Genomic DNA, 16,920 nt, shown 5'->3' with positions numbered 1-16,920 from the left:
TGAACATCGAAGTTGATGGTAAACGACCAAAAGGCTGGCCGAAACAACGGTGGCTTGAAATAATAAAAACTTGTTGTTTCTTTTTCGTTGGTGTGAATGTTTATTCTTGCAAATACCGATATTTCGGGAACCACTTGTTCCCTTCATCAGTGCTAACAAGTTGTGTGGTTCCCAAAATATCGGGAAATATCACTCAGATAAACGGTGGCTTGATACACTGAATGAGGATTTAAAACCCTCGAGAGTGCACCCAGAGCAGGCATTCGATAGAGCGAAATGGCGAAACTGATCACAACAAACCGACCCGGCTTGTGAACGGGACAAAGGCTGAAGGAAAAGAAGAGGAGGAGACGAACCTGCACTTTTTATGCAGCTGCCCGGCCTCCTCAGATCTCAGAGGAAGACACCTTGGTAAAGTTTTCTTCAATGGAGAATCTGCACACTCTTTGCCTCTGGAGAACGTGCTCAGATTCGCTAAATCCTGCGAACGCCGTAGGCGGGAAGCCATTAAATAGGCGATTTACGGGGATAGTACAATGGCCTGAGTGCTCGGAGCTGAGGTTCCTCCCAGTAAACTAAACTAAACTATGCAAAAGTCGCATCAGCAGTAATTGCAAAGACAACAGAGAAATAGTGATCGCTCAAGAGCTCTGAGCGTATCAGAGGCTGATTCGTGGAGGAGGACGAAATATAGACGTAATTTGAGATTCCTCTTCCGAAAAACCAAGAGGTTGTACCATTCTTAAATCCAAATTAAAATATATGTATCTTTCAGAGTTCCTGATGGTATACCATGTAGTTGCCCAAGTTTTATTAGAAGGGGAGAACTCGGGAGACAATCGCGGTATCGGGCCAGAATTAGTCGTTAGACTACTGCTCGGCCGCGATACCAAAGCCCATCACGGTATCTGGGGAAGCAGCGACATCAATCGAAGCGGCGAATTTAACCTTAGCAATAAGCTGAAAATATATAATGTAGGTAATACGCGAACATTCGCAACATCATTGAAGGATGTTCCCTTGTGGAACAGGAACCTAGCCAGAATGAGAACAGAGGTCCTGGGCAAAACAAAACGGGGACTGGCTAAAGTACAAAAACACTGACGACGCAATGCGATCAGGGAGGCAAAACGGAACAGCTTTAGAAAATTCCATGAAGATATTGAGCAAAGCTTAGAAGAATCCAAGAGAGAAGAAGCTATAGCCAAGGCTGGGGCCTGTAGAAAGAAGAATGGACATGTACTGAGAATCTCACTTGTCGGATTCTTTTTTCACGGCTTACGACAACAATATTCTGATACAATAATAACAGATAGAAGGAGGAAGAAGGAAATTTGGAAATTAGTAAAAGTGGGTTTTATAGAGGAAGTTCCTTTGTTTTCTATATTTCATTTTAAGTAAAACTACCAAACGATAAATTGTCCAGTTTTACTGTAGATTTATTTTGGTGCAGATACACACTATTCCAGAGAGGCCTAGCAATCAGCTTAGGATCTATACCAAAGACAAGGAGGAGGGCAAAAGTGGTCTTTATTTCGAAAGATCGTAAAAAGGATCCATTTAACTGGGCCGACCGGTTAACCGAAAATGTCCTGCATCACCTGAAGGATGTATTACGGGGTGTCATAAAAACAGAAGGAATAGCACTGTGTGTGTTTTTGGACATCGAAGGAACGTTCGAAAATAGATCGCACGCAGCAATACGAGATGCCCTAATTCGCAAGGAACTGGGAAACTCCCTGGCCTTCTGGGTGAACAGAATGTTACAGAGCAGGCAAATAGAAGTCTCGACAGGTACAAATTTTATTATCATGAACACTATTCAAAGTTGTCTACATTGTGGGATATTATCACCGTTAATGTGGGGTATGATAGTTGACGAACTTCTAACAGAGCTAACAAACACTGGAATGGAAGTTCAGGGTTACGCTGCTGCCATTGTTGGAATTGGGAGAGCATGGGAGTGATATATGGCTCAAATCTGCAATTGATTACCTGGCATACTTACAGATCCCCCACATCAGAGGGAACAGGCGCCGGGGTCGTTGTTACAAGGAAAACGTACTCTGAACCAATGGGTAAACATAACCGCATATTCCAGACGGAAATATACTGCATAGCCTCGAAAGAGGGAGCAGAACTTTGGTAATTTCTTAGTTGCCACCAGGTGAATTCCAAACTATGTCTTAACATACTGAACACGCGACTCACTCAATAAGACTTGGATACTCTGCGTCTCAGACTAAATTGGGCTAGAACGCAATGAGGAAGCTAGTCAGGGAAGGTGTAGGGGCACCGGTACCTAGGCCAGAGCCATAAAGTGGAGTCGGAAATGAATTCTTGGCTACAACGCTGAAAAATAAAAAGGAACGGTTGAGGCAACTATCTGGTCGAGTATGGAACAGTTCAGGATGCTCATTGGGAAATACAAAGCGCTCGAAAGATTGTTTAAACCTCGCCAAAAAGAGCCTCCGGATCATAGTAGGAATACGCACTGGTCACTGCAGGCTAAATTACCACCTTGGGAAGCTAGGGATATCTACGAACACTATCTTTAGATCCCGTGAGAAGAATGACGAAATCTCCACACATGTTCTGGGACAATGTTAAAAGTAGGTTAAGGCACTTGGTAGAATACTTAATGCCAGATCATCATCATCATCAACGGCGCAACAACCGGTATCCGGTCTAGGCCTGCCTTAATAAGGAACTCCAAACATCCCGGTTTTGCGCCGAGGTCCACCAATTAATGCCAGATGCCAAGTTGAAACACATAGAAGTAGGGAACATAGTGAAGTTCTGTTGGTTATTGACTTGAACGACATCATCATCATCGTCGTCAACGGCCCAACAACCGGTATCCGGTCTAGGCCTGCCTTAATAAGGAACTCCAGACATCCCTCCGAGGACATGTGCCGAGGTTCACCAATTCGATATCCCTAAAAGCTGTCTGGCGTCCTGACCTACGCCATTGCTCTATCTGAGGCTGGGTCTGCCTCGTCTTGTAGGCTACGGAATCATCCATCCTCATGTAGGGAGCCAAAAATTCTTCGGAGGAATCTTCACTCGAACGCGGCTAAGAGTTCGCATTTTTTTCTTGCCAAGGACTGGCAAGATCATTGTCTTGTACAGTAAGAGCTTTGACGGTATGGTGAGACGTTTCGAGCAAAAAATCGGCTGTGATTTTCGACCCTAGATAGGATAAACTTTCAATGGTCTAAAAGTTGAAGCCTCCTATCTTCATTGTTTTCGTTTGACCATTGCGATTCCATGTTGTTCGTCCTTTCGATTTTGGCGCTGACGTTGCCACCATGTACTTTGCCTTGCCTTCATTAATGTGCAGCCCAAGATCTCGCGTCGCCTGCTCGATCTGGATGAAAGTAGACTGTATATCTTGGGTTGTTCTTCTCATGATGTCAATATCGTCAGCGTAGGCCAGTAGTTGGGTGGACTTGAAGAGGATGGTGGCTCTCGCATTTATATCTGCATCGAGAATCACTTTCTCCAGGACCAGGTTAAAGAGGGCGCATGATAGGGCATTCCCTCGTCTCAGATCGTTGTTGATGTTGAATGGTCTCGAGTGTGAGCTTGCTGCTTTTATCTTTCTCGCACTTTGGCCAGCGTCTGCCTACTCAGTCTTATCAATTTCGTTGGGATAACGAATTCTCTCATGGCCGTGTACAGTTTTACCCTGGCTATGCTATTGTGGCGCGGCAGGATTCGCGGCATTCGAAATTTATTTCAAATGTCGCGAATACCAGCGGACAGATGACATTACCGACTCTCGTGTTGGGGTACTTCTCCAAAAGTTCAGCCAGATTACTACCGAGTGTAGTCTCTCAAAACCAGTGAAGCACAATGTGCACCACCACATTATCACTACTGGTTCCCCGATTTTCTCGAAGGTGCGTCCTCTACCATCCCAGAAACTGGCTATTGCACGGAAAGAATTTGAACAACTCGTTCAACAGGGTATCTGCAGGCCCTCAAACAGCTGTTGGTCTTCCCCACTGCATATGGTCCCTAAGCCAAACGGCGAATGGCGCCCATGTGGGGATTACAAGGCAGTTGCCGAAAATATGAATCGCTCACCATCGAATGAAGCTGAAGACGAAGAGACCCGGAGTTCTAACAAAGAGGTTTTCTCCGAACATAAAACCAAAGAGAATGGTGAAATTAAGGGAACTAAGACAGCAAAAGCCACAAATGATACGGATGATATCACGATCATAGAATCAGATGAAGATGATAATGAAACAACGGTGCCTCGATCGGCATCGCCTGCTAAAACTAATACACAACCATCCCCCAAGCACAATTCGAGCCTCCTGATCATTAAAGTTCAATCGAATGCAGAACACGCGAAAGTTGATTCAACTACGGATAAAAATCCCAAAGGAAATGGCAATACCGCGTCGACAACTAATCCCATTGACGACGATACTCCGGCCATAATTCCGTCAGATTCTGAAAGTGATGACGATTCGTCGAAACAGGCAACATCAACTATTTCCACAACCGCTCAAACTGGCGGCAGCAAATTCCTCCTGCATAAACACATACGGGTATAGGCAAGTGGACATGTTTTTCGTATTTTACAAAGTTCAATACACAATTTCAAGAAAGTATCCTTATTATAACTCCGAGATATTAGAAATTATACTGATTTCCGTCTGTAACTGTTTTCTTTCTGCACGAAACTCGTTCTTCTCACAATGGCTGCGAACTGTCTTTCTTTCTTATTGTTATTATTTTTTTATCTGACGTTTCTCGTCACCTACTCTGTTCTTCACTCTTGTAGCGAGGTCTGAACCGAGTGGAGAGCGCCGGTGACGTCATCTGTCCGCTGGTATTCGCGACATGCCGCGAATCCTGCCGCGCCACACTATCATAGGTGGCTTTAAAGTCGATGAAAAGATGGTGCAACTGACGGCCACATCCCAGCAGTTTTTATATTGCTTACTGTAGAGAGAAAATCTTAACTGTTGCTGATTCGCCTGGAGTGAAGCCTCTTTGGTATGGGCCAATGATGTTCTGGGCATATGGGGCTATCCGACCTAGTAAGATAACGGAGAATATCTTATAGATGGTATTCAGCAACATGATACCTCTATAATTGCGGCACTGCGTGATATCCCGCTTTTTGTGTATCGGACAGACAATGCCCTGTTGACTCGAACAACATACGATGGTTAATAGTAATAATAATAAACCTGAAAAATGGTTAAAGTGAATTTGAACCTAAAAATTCCTTGGGGTCCATTGGATTTCCGGTTAAGGTCCTGTCAGATACCGTTCCCTAGGTCATGAAAGCGCTTTTCGCGATAGCTGTTAGCAGCGTTCTGAAACTGAATTCGCTTTTGCTACCTATAGGCTTTCCAGAGTAAAAAAAAACATGACGTAAGAGAGAAAGGAGTACTCAGAAGAGTTTTATCATTTCAATTCGCTTAAGCCCAGCGATTGTTACTTACACTACACCCTTGATCGATCTTACATCATCTTTTTTAGGATATTAGAAGATGACGGCTTTACGGTTTCTTACCAGGGCAGAGGCACATCGTCAGACGCCGCCTCACCTCTACCCTGGGAGCAGCGTGACCGAAGCGGCTGCTTTATATAATTCGCAGAACACAACATGACTACAAATTATATTGACCGTAAATCCGCTCATACTATTGACCAGAACTTGGCCAGAGCTGAAATTCTCAAAAATTACTTGCATCATCGTTGTACATTCGTTTGTGCAGATAAGGAGGCGATCGAAGGAAGCGTATCGGCGTGCTGGCGTACACAACTTTAAGTATATATGCATAGACCCTCTTATGCGTGTTAACCTGGATGAAGTGGCGTTCTAAAACTGGTCTTCTTTGTGATCGACGTATCAACGAACGTCTCAAATCTAAAATTTAGCGCAATGTCGTCCGTCCTTTCGCTCTCTATGGTTCTGAGTGTTGGCCGACTATAAAAGACAATGAACGGCGTCTTGCGGTAATGGAGACGAAGATACTACGTTGGACTAGTGGCGTCACACGTTTAGATCACATCCGAAATGAGGATATCCGCGATCGTTATGGGGTTGCACCGATCGTGGAAAATTTGCGAGAGAGGCGTCTTCGATGGTATGGTCACGCAATTCGTGCAAACGAGAATTCACTTGCCAAGATTGGTCTGAACATCGAAGTCGATGGTAAACGACCAAAAGGCAGACCTAAGCAACGGTGGCTTGATACGCTGGATGGGGAGTTGCTAGCAACGCACTTAGCTACACATAACTTATTGAGAAAAAAAACATGATTAAGTGTCGTTCGAATATTTTTATTTTTTAGTGAAAATTACAATGAATTTTACTCGTCAGAAAAATTCTATAGAAAGTCTTTCGTATCTTATTGAACATTTTGACTATACAAAAATCACCGCTTCTATTTACAATTGTATTAACTGTCCCAACCAGTATTTAAAAAATCTTTACAATTTTTCTGATTTGAATTACAGAAACTAAGGTTTATTAGCAAGTTGAAATTCTCAGCAGCCTTACATTGAATAGTTCCACTACTATTTACATATCTTTTTGAAAATATCATCTTTACATTGTACACGCACTCGTTGAGACCATTAACATGTCAAATGTTCACATTGATTAGGAGCAAATAAACCAGAATAAATGTTTCTAAATAAATAAACTATATAAAAATATTGGCTTCATTTAAATATCATCAAAATAAAATTTGCTTTGCTAAACCTAGTTACTAAGCCGCAAGCTATCTTAGCAAGTAATACATAACTTTCATAAAAATCGAGTCATTAATATTCGATGACTGACCACAATCTAACTCCTGCAAAGTCCCTACCAACGTATTTTGTATTAAATACTGTACTTTCCTAGAAATATCACTTAAAATTATACTAACTAATATCCATGCATACAATCGCTTTCATTTTACTACACAAACAGCAGCTTATTTGCACCTGGATGAATTGAGTTATTGTTGAAAAGAAGATTGCTCGAGTGATTGTAGCCATTGGACAGGTGCCCATTCGGATATGGCTTTCCATTTTGATAAAATTTCTCAGCATTGTGCAATGGATTATACTTGATCCATTCACTATTTGTGTATGGCAAGGCTACTTGTTGCTTCGAGTGGTGTTTCGCCTGTTGGTAAATGCATAATTTAAAAGATATTCTTTCCGAAATGGACGATAAAGCCAACTTACCCGATTATAACATAGAACTCCTAATACAGCTAAAGTCATTCCAAACACATTTACCCAGGTGACTGGATTTCCCAGGATAAATAGCGAAACAGCTATCACAAATATCCTTTTGGACGCACTCGCTACTGCATAAGTTAACGACGGGACTATTGAAAGCACACTAAACGCAATAATATTTTGGAGCCAATTTAAAACGCCATCAGCGAACAGCAATGCAATTACGCGGTAGTCCACATTTTTCTGTAAATTTATCATTAAAAACACAAGTGCTATGACTTATTACTTTGTCTGTTTTAAAGCTTACCATTGCGTTATGCTGAATTACGCTTGAGAAATCGACATAGAACCATATCGGCAGAAACATAATTAAAGCCCATTTACCTAATACGTGTAGGAGTCGAAGATGATGAATTCCTGTATCCTTTAAAACCTGCAAAATTAAAAAATATTGGTCAGAAAATACACGGCAACACCCAAGGATTGAATTTTGGCACCGCACTTTAGTAATTTGATTCCTCAAGATTGGGCTAACATCAGATTTTTGCAATTTAATGGGAATCTGACCTGTCGACATTTTTTTCTTTACTGGAACAACGAAATTGATGAAGAGCAGGTGCAGTGAAGACCTACACTCCGCGCACTGTTCCAAAATGATCCCTAGAGTATTGATGTGGTCAATGTAGGAGGATCCGGAACGGAAACCAGCCTGCTCTCTGTTCATCAGCTGCAGATTCCAAAATTTAAATGTCTTCGTGTTATTTATGAATTCCTCCGTTCAGTATTCAAGTCTCTTTCACTATAATTATGAAGAACAACAGTGCCTGTGTTGTTCGCCATATTACAATATTCGATAAACGTCTTTTTTTTACTGTGACATAAGTTGAAGATTGAATGGGTTTACTTGGTTACTCAACGTTCAGCGAAAAATTAATTGCCAGGAAAAATATGAGTTTGACATCTCACATTTTTTCCGTCACCTACTCTGCTCTTCACCCCTGTAGCGAGGGCTGAACTGAGTGGAGAGCGCCGGTGACGTCATCTGTCCGCTGGTATTCGCAACATTCGAAATAAATTTCGAATGCCGCGAATCCTGCCGCGCCACAAGTCCTTATCCGCATGTTACGGTGACTAGCCATTTCATCTACAAGAGGAGGAATTTTACCGGATGTGATACGGTTAAGAACCATGGCGAAGTGTTTTTTTTTCACCTTTTCAGTTGCTCCTCATCCTGGATGTGAAGCCGTCCGTTAAAGCCCTTCACAGAACCATCGAAAGATTTGCGATTACAATCGTCACGCTCACTCTAACTTGCAGCAGTCAATAGAGTTTTGAACCCCTTCCGTTCATCGGTCTGCTTTCATGATTTCGCAGTCAGCCAGAACTTATGACGCCCCTTCGGACGACCTGTGTAGCACCCAAGAAAAGAGCATTTTTAATGGCAGCCCAATGCTAATCGATGTTTTCAGGCGGGTTACTCAGTATATCTGTCGCTCGACCAGCAAGATAGCTCTCCCATTGTCGAACGACAGCTGGATCATACAAGCACAAGTCAATGGCAAACTTGGAGGATCGAAGTTCCCCCACCCTGCGAGGAGTGGCGGACGTAACACGCAAGCAAACGTGAACGAGCAACAGATGGTAATCCTTTTCGAGGCCGATATCAGCGCATCTGTTGTTACGCACATCCACGAGACAACTCTTAAATCTCCTGTTGATCACGAAGTGGTCAATCTGATTCATCATCATCAACGGCGCAACAACCGGTATCCGGTCTAGGCCTGCCTTAATAAGGAACTCCAGACATCTCGATTTTGCGCCGAGGTCCACCAATTCGATATCCCTAAAGGCTGTCTGGCGTCCTGACCTACGCCATCGCTCCCTGCCTAAGATGGCAGGGTCTGCCTCGTCTTCTTTTTCTACCATAGATATTGCCCTTATAGACTTTCCGGGCTGCATCATCCTCATCCATACAAATTAAGTGACTCGCCCACCGTAACCTATTGAGCCGGATTTTATCCACAACCGGACGGTTATGGTATCGCTCATAGATTTCATCGTTATGTAGGCTATGGAATCGTCCATCCTCATGTAGGAGGCCAAAAATTGTTCGGAGGATTCTTCTCTCGAACGCAGCCAAGAGTTCGCAATTCTTCTTGCGCTCCGCTATCGATTGTGATTTTCGACCCTAGATAGGAGAAATTATCAACGGTCTCAAAGTTGGATTCTCTTATCCTTATTCTTCCTGTTTGACCAGTGTGGTTTGATGTTGTTGGTTGGTTGGTTTTCAGTGCTGACGTTGCCATCGTATACTTTGTCTTGCCTTCATTGATGTCCAGCCCAAGATCTCGAGTCGCCTGCTCGATCTGGATGAAGGCAGTTTGTACGTCTCGGGTGGTTCTTCCCATGATGTCGATATTGTCAGCATAGGCCAGTAGTTGGGTGGACTTAAAGAGGATCGTACCCTTGCATTTACCTCAGCATCACGGATCATTTTCTCGAGGGCCAGGTTAAAGAGGACGCATAATAGGGCATCCCTTGTCGTAGACCGTTGTTGATGTCCAATGGTCTTGAGAGTAATCCTACTGCTTTTATCTGGCCTCGCACATTGGTCAGGGTCAGCCTAGTCAATCTTATCAATTTCGTCGGGATACCGAATTCTCTTATGGCCGTGTACATTTTTCCCCCGGCTATGCTATCATAGGCGGCTTTAAAGATGGTGTAACTGTTGTCCATATTCCAACAGTTTTTCCATCACTTGCCGCAGAGAGAAAATCTGATCTGTTGCTGATTTGCCTGGAGTGAAGCCTCTTTGGTGTGGGCCAATGATGTTCGGGGCGTATGGAGGTATCCGGCCTATCAAGATAGAGGAGAATATCTTATAGATGGTACTCAGCAACGTGATATCTCTACCCTGAGCACAAGTTGATGAACCACTTGGTGTAACTGGTCGCCTCCATATTTAACCAATTCGGCTGTAATTCCATCGGCTCCTGGCGACTTATGATTTTTTAGCCGATGAATTGCACGGACTGTTTCTCCTGTACTTGGTGGTGACAGTATTTGTCCGTCGTCTTCAATTGGCGGGACCTCCAACTCGCCGATGTTCTGGTTGTTCAGTAGCTTATCAAAGTACTCAACCCATCGCTCCAATATGCCCATTCTGTCGAAAATCAGATTTCCCTCTTTGTCTCGGCAGGATGAGCATCGTGGTGTATAAGGCTTCATCCTGCTGACTTGTTGGTTAAACTTCCGCGCCTGGTGCGCTCCTGATTGTTCGCACGATGTCGGTTAGTTAAAACCCAACTGACTGTATAGTAGGCTTTTTAACTAGGCGGTGGAAGTTGCAGATATCCACGAACCTCACACCATTATCGGGTTGGTCGCCAAGACCCTGTTTCCCCATCACATGTCCGAGCAAAGTGTTATTGGAAGTCTTCCCTGAACTGTCTTCAATTGCTTGTAGAAAGAATGCTTCTCCACTATATCGGAAGTCTCCGTTGGTGTGTAGTATTGCACAACTGTGATGGTCCTTAACTTCGACCGGAATCTTGCAGTTAGAAGTCTGTCAGAAACCAGTTCCCAGGTCAAGAGAGCGCGCCGTCAGAAGCAACACGACACCGGATTCGCGTTTGCAACCACTTGACATGAACGGGATATAAAATCACATTACCATTCGCGTGGCAGAGAAAAAGAGGAATACTCTCCAAAGTCCCACCATCTTATTTTGCTTAGGCCCCGCTTATATCGTTGGAATTCCCGATTAAGTTGGGGGAAGCAAGCATCCATGTCCTCGGTATCGTTGTCGAGTGGCATGCGCACATTTATTTATTTATTTAACGGACAATAAACAGAGTTGACTCTAATTAGTTATTGCCCACGGGAGGAGGTGAAAGAAATAATCTTATCCTATGCTCAAAACTACTTAAAGTTAAAAGAACCAAGCTGTTGTGCGGTTGTGCGGACAAAGTCTAGGAATCGGGGAATGGAAGTAGATTTAGAGTTCACTGATAATAAATAAAAATAATAAAGGACCCAGAATGTGGGGGCGGGATGTGCAGCCATCAAAAGAGACGCGGCAGGATCGGTTGGAGAGATAAGAGGCAAATCATAAAACAAGTGGTATGGGAACGCTTGAAGACGAGAATTTGGGTAGAAGCATTTTGCGATTTACAGTGCCGAAGGCTTTAGCAAAATGAGTGTAAATGGTACGCACTTCCGGCCGTGAATTTAAACATTAAGTGGAAAAGTTGGTAAAGTCGAGCAAGTTGGAGGCAGTGGACCTACGCTTAACAAAGGGCGTGTTACTCTTTCACTATGTGGTGGCGAAAGTAGGCCGACAACCTGTCGCTGACATACCTTTCCAAGATTTTGGAACAGGCGGGGAGGAGGGATATGGGACGGTAATTCTCGGCAACCGTACGATGGCCACTTTTATGAATGGGGATGATGAGAGCCTCTTTCCACCAGCCGGTTAAAATGATTCTTTTCGAGGCTTTTGTTGAAAATAAGGGATAGGGGAAGAGAGATGGACTGACCAGTTTTAAGCAAAAAGAGGTTGGGAAGACCATCGTAGCCAGGACCGATATTGGTATCAAGTTTGCCAATGACGTACACGACAAGGAGAGGGGTAAGAAGGGGGATGGTAGGCGATGCGGAGCAGGCTTCATCCACTAGCGAGAGAGAAGATGAAGAAGGTGAGGGAACATAGACTGAGGAAAAGTAGCGACAGAACAAATCACAAGATAATTGAGAGGAGTTAGCTGAGGAGCCAGAGAATTTAATGGATGGATTGGATAGCTGAGCAGAAATGTGGGACCAGAAAGATTTTAGGTTTCCCCGCTTTACTGAGTCTTCAACACTTGTCAGACGTTCCTGGACTTGCTTATTATTGATTTGACTGAGGAACGCAGAGTTTAAAAAAAAACTAAGTTAGCATAGATTCTAGAAGACAGAAACTTTTTCCTCTTGGTTTCTTGTGGACTTCAGTGGTGAATCAGACAGGGTAAGAGCGGAAGCACTTAGGATAGGAAGGGACGTAATAGAGAAAATGGTCAGATAAAGTGGTATAGAAGGTGTTGAGTCATTGGTCACACGTTAATGGAGAGAGAAGGGGAACCCAGGTGATTGCCGCCAGGGCTCAGTTCAGACCTTCGAAGTTCGCCTGAAGAAAGTTAAACTTGGTAGACTTGCGCGAGCATCGAATTCAAAAGCAAGATGATGGGCGTTAGGGGCAACGCAAAAGAGAACATGAGAGGATTGGGAAACGCAACACACAAGAAGGTTAGAGAGGACAAGATCAAGAGTGCGATCTAAGTGAACTGATAATCTGTCGAAGAAATCCTCGTGCAGAGAAGAGTAGCTGAGGCAAATATACACAGGATATGATAAAGGGACATCCGTTTGGCGGAATCACTCGTACGGTGACAGAATCGTAGGTGGGGGGGGAGGAGGAAAATTTGATTTCGGCATGGAGAGAGGACTTAACAGCTGTTAGTGCATTGCCGGTTGTTTTGCCAAGCACAGCCCAGTTTCTATCACAACGAAAGACAGATTAACCTTCAAGGAGCTCGAAATCTAAAATCCTTACATCCAACCAGGTTTCAGAAATGCAGATGACGTTATGTTGGAATGCCAAGGCAGATAGTTTGGAACTCGACAGCTTGATCCTTAGACCCCTTACATTTTGATAAAACAGTGTAAAATTGTGAAAATCATTTAAGTTCGGCGAACGGCCAGAAATTATCTCGAAGCTTAGTCCTTGGATAAGGCTTGACGAAAACTCCTTTTGACAAAAAGGAAGATTGGACATTCTAGAAACCAATCATAACCCGTTTTTGATAACCAAACGTCGTAGGCGTGAAATCAGTCCCTATCCGAGGCGTTGTTGACGTTTCAGTAGCAATAAAGTTTCAAAATTTGTAGGTTGCTAGCCCAACAAATTTCTATACCTTTTAGTCGACTCTTACCACAAGCACCTTCCGTCTCAATATGAATTTTCCTAGTTACTTGATATGCAAATACATTATGGTTGATCTTATGAACAATATCCGAATGAAATATTACTTTGAGTAACGTGTTGTTGAACAGTTGGTTGTCGGAATATATTCTCCGGATATTATTTGATTCCTTTTAGTGAAAATTAAGCAAATTTATGAATGTTTTTATAGCTACTGAACATTAATTTACTATCTTTCTATAGATATCATAAGTCGTCCTTATCTTATTCAGTTTTCCAATGTGATATCAACTTCCTTTGAATCAATCTCTCTCTCTCTCTCTTTGAGAGATTCGATATAGCCAATTGTTGCTAGGTTTAGTTAGTTTAGTTAACTGGGGGAGCCGCAGCTCCGAGCACTCAGGCCATTGTTAGGCCCATTGTACTATCCCCGTAAGTTGCCTATTCAATGGCTTCCCGCCTACGACGTTCGCAGGCTTTAGCGAATCTGAGAACATTCTCCAGAGGCAGAGAGTGTGCAGATTCTTCATTGAAGAAAACCTTTCCAAGGTGTCTTCGTCTGAGATCTGAGAATGCCGGACAACTGCATAAAAAGTGCAGAGCCGTCTCCTCCTCCTCCTCACATTGGCTGCACACAGCCGAAACCACTACCCCAAACTTTTCCATATGGTAGTTTAAAGGACAGTGTCCCGTCAAAAGTCCTACTAGGATTTTCATGTCCCACTTCTCAAGGGACAACAAAAATGCCGCTTTAGTGGCCCTAGGCTCCTTCACAAGGATTTTCGCTTGCCGGCAAGAGTCTAAACTTCTCCACTCGGTTGCGTGAATCCTTGCAATTTCACCCTTCAGAGTAGACTTGACAGTAGATGGTCGGATTCCAAGAGCTGGTTCTGGCCCCACCATTGTGGATCCAGACCCTCGGCGAGCCAGTCTGTAAGCCTCCTCATTACCGGCGATGTTAGAGTGCCCCGGCACCCACATCAGGAATGTTTCGTTCAGTCGGCCAAGTTTCAGCAGCACCTGATGACAACTCCACACCAACTGGCTTGATATGTTGTTGCCATTTAGTGCTGATAATGCCGCCCGACTGTCGGAACAGATTCGAATGGTGCGACCCCTCTATTTCTGTCGCAGACATTCTTCTGCTGCCAATGAAATGACATATATCTCCGCCTGGAATATGGTCGTCATTTTTCCGAGAGGTCGGGCCAGTTCTATAATCGGATTCTCCGAGAACACCCCTGCACCTGATCCATCCTCCATGACTGACCCGTCGGTGAAGATTATTAGGTCTGTAATCTGAAAAGACTCATGGCCACTAGTCTACCATTCTTCTCTTTCGGTGATTACGACAGTGTATGTCTTTTCAAAGACGAATCTGGAAACCATATGATCGGTCGGCATCAGGGCTACCGGATGTTTTTCAAGGAATTTCCAGATAGACGCATGACCTTTTGATTGGTCGCCTTTCCACGCCCCAATGGTATCGAGCCTATATGCGTCGTTGGCTGCTTTCCGTTTCACCTCCAAGTGAATGGGGGGTAAATTTAGGATAGCTTCAAGTGCCGCAGTCGGCGTAGTACTCATTGCTCCAGTAATACTTAGACAACCAAGTCTCTGAATCTGCGTTAGCAGCTTCCTGCTGTTAGCAAAGTTCAATCTTGGCCACCAGACGATGCATTGTTGCTAGGTCTAGAAAGTTGAAGAAAATGTGAGATGATCTGAATAATAGTGTGAAGGGAAATTGCACCGCGTCCTAGAAGAACTGCTCTGCCCCTTTGATAACCATTAACATACCTATTATCTATAGTATGACGATCAAGCCTATAACCGACAGGAATTTGCAGACGTTCTTTACTTCAAAATGTGGCACCTTGGCAACTGTTACAAGTGGGGGACACTATCTCAAAACATGTATGAAGCATTCGTCAGATATCCCTAGCTTTCCCCGGTACTAATTTAGTCTACAATGACCTACTCCCGCTTGGGTTCGTATCCCCCCATGAGCACCTTGTACTGTTCCATTCCTGGTAAGTTCGCTCAGTGTAGCTTCGTCATCCGTTCATTCCTTAGCGTCATAGCCATGAACCCTTTCCGATTCGACAAAAGAGTTCTGATCCGCATAGTGCTCTTAATTTTCTTTTTCTGGCCAGCTCATCGCCTTTTGATTCAATATGGCCTGAAACCCACAATATTTAGACTTTAATGTGCGAGCCGAGCGTGTTTGTGTTTGTTTGAGGTGGGGGAGAGTCAAAGCCTCTGAGCATTCAGACGCAAGTGGTCCATTGTACTCAATTCCCCAGTCTAACGGAATATCCTGGATTCGTTTATGTATCACAGAATTTTCGTTAGTAGCTGTGATACTATCCGCTGCAGTTGAAAAACATCAGTACCAAAAATCTCATGTCTGATGCGTCCATAGGCAGGGCACTCCAACAGAAAATGTTCCATGGATTCCGCTTCCTCATTACAGGATGGACATGTGAGAATTCCTATTCTCAACATACAATACTTCTATTACAAGTCTTCCTGCTTTTCAACAGGATAAATTTTGCAATGTGTTTGTTTGGTTTTGACAGGACAAGTTTGGTGTGTTTAACAGCATTCACACTCAGTCCCCTGTTATTATGGGAAGTTTGTTCCCAGTTTTTGACAGCAGCATTAGCCAATGCTACTGCGACCCCGATTGCTGGTCTCGGTCCGGGTATGGAAGAAATTGAACCCTCTCTTGCTAAAGCATCCGAGATTTCATTTCCCTCTTCAGCCACAATGATCGGGCACCCAGAGTAGTTTCACCGTATTGAAGCTAGCAACAGATAAACACTTCAGCCTGAAAGTCCATTGTATATTGTCCCAAGGGAAAAGCCCACTACTCGTTTTTACTCGAGAGGGAGACTCCTCCTCCAGAAAAAGTTTCTGCTTTTGAGCCATCGGTGTAGAACTCGTTAGTTTCTCATCGTTTCAAGACAACTTCATATCTTCTACTAAACAGATGTATGGGGATCCGAGGGAGGCATTGCGAAAACTGGATTTAGTTCTCCCAAAAACTCTTCTAGTGTTTGGTGCCCCCCCACGTTAATTCTGTGTCAATAGACCTAATTGAATTAGTATATGAGCTGCTTTCATTGAGTAATGCATTCAGAGCTGCGTCTGGGTGATACCCAGACACACATTTCTTGGCAGTGTGACTAGTTCACAGCAAAAACTTTTTTGTTTCACCTTAACCCATCACACTGCGGATGCATAACCGAAGTTCGGCCACATTACTACATCAGACATAAGTCCCCATGCCGGCAAAGCTCCGCCTACACAGCCCATAAGCTGTGAGAGCTCGTTTCATCTTTACTTCTACAAGTTTGTTCCAAAGAAGCTTATGTCTAGAATCATCATCATCAACGGCGCAACAACCGGTATCCGGTCAAGGCCTGCCTTAATAAGGTACTCCAGACATCCCGGTTTTGCGCCGAGGTCCACCAATTCGATATCCCGAAAAGCTGTCTGGCGTCCTGACCTACGCCATCGCTCCATCTTAGGCAGGGTCTGCCTCGTCTTCTATGTACCCCTGATCTTTGGAAGCCAAAGACCATTCAATTTCCTCCTTTTGCTCCTAAAACCGCAGCGACTTTTTTACTACATGGGCCCAGAAAACAAAGATACCGCTGAATATACCAGTGGACTTTAATTTCTCCTCCTTCTTGCCTACCTGTACGAATATTGTATGGTCCAACTGTATATAGCAAATTTAAGAGTTA

At 43.8% G+C, this 16,920-nt stretch overlaps 1 protein-coding gene across 1 annotated transcript in view; it reads right to left on the bottom strand.

The window, feature by feature from the left end:
- Window positions 1-6,294: 6,294 nt before the first annotated feature.
- LOC119656516 (solute carrier family 35 member E1 homolog) overlaps window positions 6,295-16,920 on the bottom strand; it is a 31,897-nt gene continuing 21,271 nt past the window's right edge. Inside the window, exons 3-5 of the mRNA XM_038062859.1 lie at window positions 7,517-7,642; window positions 7,213-7,452; window positions 6,295-7,150 (exon numbers count right to left, since the gene is read on the bottom strand). Coding sequence (XP_037918787.1) covers window positions 6,941-7,150; window positions 7,213-7,452; window positions 7,517-7,642 — 576 coding nt within the window. The 3' untranslated portion in view covers window positions 6,295-6,940. The remainder of the gene's footprint in view (window positions 7,151-7,212; window positions 7,453-7,516; window positions 7,643-16,920) is intronic.

This window comes from Hermetia illucens, chromosome 5 (assembly GCF_905115235.1).
Source record: "Hermetia illucens chromosome 5, iHerIll2.2.curated.20191125, whole genome shotgun sequence".
Lineage (NCBI taxonomy): Eukaryota > Metazoa > Arthropoda > Insecta > Diptera > Stratiomyidae > Hermetia > Hermetia illucens.
Note: the sequence above shows the minus strand (reverse complement) of the source record. Positions and strands in the feature narration are given on the sequence as shown.